The sequence below is a fragment of the Rana temporaria genome, chromosome 1 (assembly GCF_905171775.1).
Source record: "Rana temporaria chromosome 1, aRanTem1.1, whole genome shotgun sequence".
Taxonomy (NCBI): Eukaryota; Metazoa; Chordata; class Amphibia; order Anura; family Ranidae; genus Rana; species Rana temporaria.
Genome location: NC_053489.1, coordinates 688,229,154 through 688,232,170, shown reverse-complemented (window position 1 = coordinate 688,232,170; position 3,017 = coordinate 688,229,154). Strand labels below are relative to the sequence as shown.

General features: G+C 57.0%; 1 protein-coding gene across 1 annotated transcript; it reads left to right on the top strand.

Moving 5' to 3' along the window:
- The first annotated feature begins 1,318 nt into the window (after nt 1–1,318).
- Nucleotides 1,319–2,616, top strand: LZTFL1 (leucine zipper transcription factor like 1). Its single transcript, XM_040335745.1, has one exon. It carries the CDS (start codon nt 1,443–1,445, stop codon nt 2,331–2,333), a length of 891 nt encoding a protein of 296 aa, XP_040191679.1. The 5' UTR covers nt 1,319–1,442; the 3' UTR covers nt 2,334–2,616.
- The last annotated feature ends 401 nt before the right edge of the window (nt 2,617–3,017 follow it).

The following is a 3,017-nucleotide window of genomic DNA, read 5'->3' as shown; positions in this document are numbered from 1 at the left end:
TCTCGTCACATTCGGCTCCCCGTCACAGATTGCTCCAGAAGTGACGTTCCGTCGCCGCCATCTTGCTACACCCCGCACAGTAATGACAGCGTGTGAAGGGGACAGGCGGACATCTTGTTACACCCACCGGAGTTTTAGATTTCACACTTATTTTCATCACAAAACGGAGCTTTTATGCTTAAATACAGTGGGCCAGATTCTTGTACTTTCTGCGGCGGCGTCGCGTAAGCTATTTACACTACGCTGCCGCAACTTACTGGAGCAAGTGCCGTATTCCTCAAACACTTGCTCCGTAGTTTGCGGCGGCGTAGTGTAAAAGGCCCGGCGTATCCCCGCGTATTTCAAAGGGGGCGGCTTATATTTAAATTAAGCGCGCCCCCCGTGCCGATCGAACGGCGCATGGGCTAAAAATAACCCAGTGCGCATGCTCCAGTTCTCGGCAAAAAACGTCAATGACGCCAACGTGTGCGTCATTGACGTAAAGTCATATTCAAGAACGACTTAGGAAAACGACGTACCCGACGGGAAAAGACGACGCGGACCCGACGCCATACTTAACATGGCCTACGTGGGACTGGCGTAAGTTTACCCCTCATATAGCAGGGGTAACCTTACGCTTATGCAAACTACGTAAGCGACGGTTACGCGACTTTGTTCGGGAATCGGCGTATCAGGCTCATTTGCATAAACAAATGAGACCTGAACGTAAACGCCACCTAGCGGCCGGCGGCGAATTACATTTAAGATCCGACAGTGTAAGTGACTTACACATGTCAGATCTTCAGTGTATCTATGCGAAACTTATTCTAGGAATCACTCGCATAGATACGCGGGTCAAAAAAGAGAGATACGACAGAGTTTCCTGAGATACTCCATCGTAACTCTTCTGAGAATCTGGCCCATCGTTTGGAAATGCGGCGGACTGTTTACGTGGTACATTTTGAAAGCAGACATCACATGTGACAGAACACCTCTGATTTTCACATGTAAACAGTCTGTCGCATTTCCAAATACTGTATTTAGGCATAAAAGTTCAGTTTTGTGTTGAAAATAAGTGTGAAATCTAAAACTCCGGTGGGTGTAACAAGATGTCCGCCTGTCCCCTTCACACGCTATCATTACTGTGTGGGGTGTAGCAAGATGGCGGCGATGGAACGTCACTTCCGGAGCAATCTGTGACTGGGAGCCGAATGTGTCAAGACTTGAGGGATATCCTCCAATGATCTCCCGCCTTTCAACGACACGCTCACACTCCAGCCAATAGCAGAGAACTTCTTATCTCTGGCGTCACTTCGCACTGAGGGGGGTTTTCCATCCAATGAGCTCTCACCGTCTCCAGTCACGCGGTCAGACTGCAGCCAATCGGCTCTCTCCCCCAAGGCGGTGACGCGTCCCTGTTGCCGTGGAGACGCGTATTTCCGGTCAGCTGTTTATCGGTGTCCATGGTGACGGAGAAGGCCTCAGTAAAGATGGCGGCGGTGGAGCTGAGTGAGGCGCACCGGGCGGAGGTGATGAGTTACATTCGCTTCGCTCAGGGGAAGCGGCAGCTCCGGTTGAAGAGTGTCCGCTCGTGCTTCCAGGACGTGGTGGAGGGGCGCCTGACGGAGGACACGTACACGGCGGAGGAGGTGACGGACCTGCTGAGCGGCCTGCAGGCGGCGGTACTGAGCGAGGTGGAGCTAGAGCTGCTAAACTCCGCCCACACCAACGTGCTCCTCCTCCAGCAGCTGTTCCTCCAATCGCAGCACTGGCACCTGACCCTCCACACCGACGTATCAGAGCTGGAGAACCGACAACTGCTGGAGAGGGTGGCCGAGCTGGAGAGAGGCCAGGACCCCGCCCCTTCCTCCGCCCACCCCCGCCTCACCCCCATCGAAGGCCCCGCCCAGCTCCTCCACGCCGAGATCTCCCGCCTCCAGGAGGAGAACGACAAGCTGAGGGGGCGGCTCCGGACCCTGGAGGGGCGGGTCACCTCCGCCTTGGAGGACAAGAACCACGCCCTCCAGGAGCTGCGCCGCACCGCCCACCAGGAGGAGGCCCCGCCCCCGAGGGACGTCTCCCAGCTGGAGGACGCCCTGAGCAGCCTGAAGGTGGAGCTGCAGAAGACGGTGGGGGAGCACAGCGCCACCCAGAGGAAGATGGAGGAGGACCTGACCGGCACCAAGCACCAGCTCCTCCGGGTGCGGGAACAGCTGGCCCTCGCCGAGAGAGAGCTGGACAGGAAGTTCCAGGAGACCGCCGCCTACCGAAACATGAAGGACATCCTCGGCAAGAAGAACGAGCAGATCAAGGAGCTCCGACGGAAGCTGGCCGACTACGAGCCGCAGGACTGAGGGGGAGTATGGGGCCCCCGGGATACACTATGAGACAACAGGGGCCACACAGCTGGGGGGGGGATACAGGGCCCCCGGATACACCACAAGATAGACTCCCAACAAGGGCCACACATGGGGAAATGAGGCCCCAGGGGACACCACAAGATAGACACCCAACAAGGGCCACACATGGGGAAATGAGGCCCCCGGATACACGACAAGATAGAGACTCCCAACAAGGGCCACACATGGTGAAATTAGGCCCCCGGGGGACACCACAAGATAGACACCCAACAGGGGCCACACAGCTGGGGGGGGGATACAGGGCCCCCGGATACACCACAAGATAGAGACTCCCCACGAGGGCCACACATGGGGAAATTAGGCCCCGGGGAGACACCACAAGATAGACACCCAACAGGGGCCACACATGGGGAAATTAGGCCCCGGGGAGACACCACAAGATAGACACCCAACAGGGGCCACACATGGGGAAATTAGGCCCCGGGGAGACACCACAAGATAGACACCCAACAGGGGCCACACATGGGGAAATGAGGCCCCGGGGGACACCACAAGATAGAGACTCCCAACAAGGGCCACACATGGGGAAATGAGGCCCCCGGATACACCACAAGATAGAGACTCCCAACGAGGGCCACACATGGGGAAATGAGGCCCCGGGGGACACCACAAGATAGA

Coding starts and splice junctions, on each gene's coding strand:
- LZTFL1 (XM_040335745.1), top strand. CDS start 1,443: ATGGTGACGGAGAAGGCCTCAGTAAAGATGGCGGCGGTGGAGCTGAGT.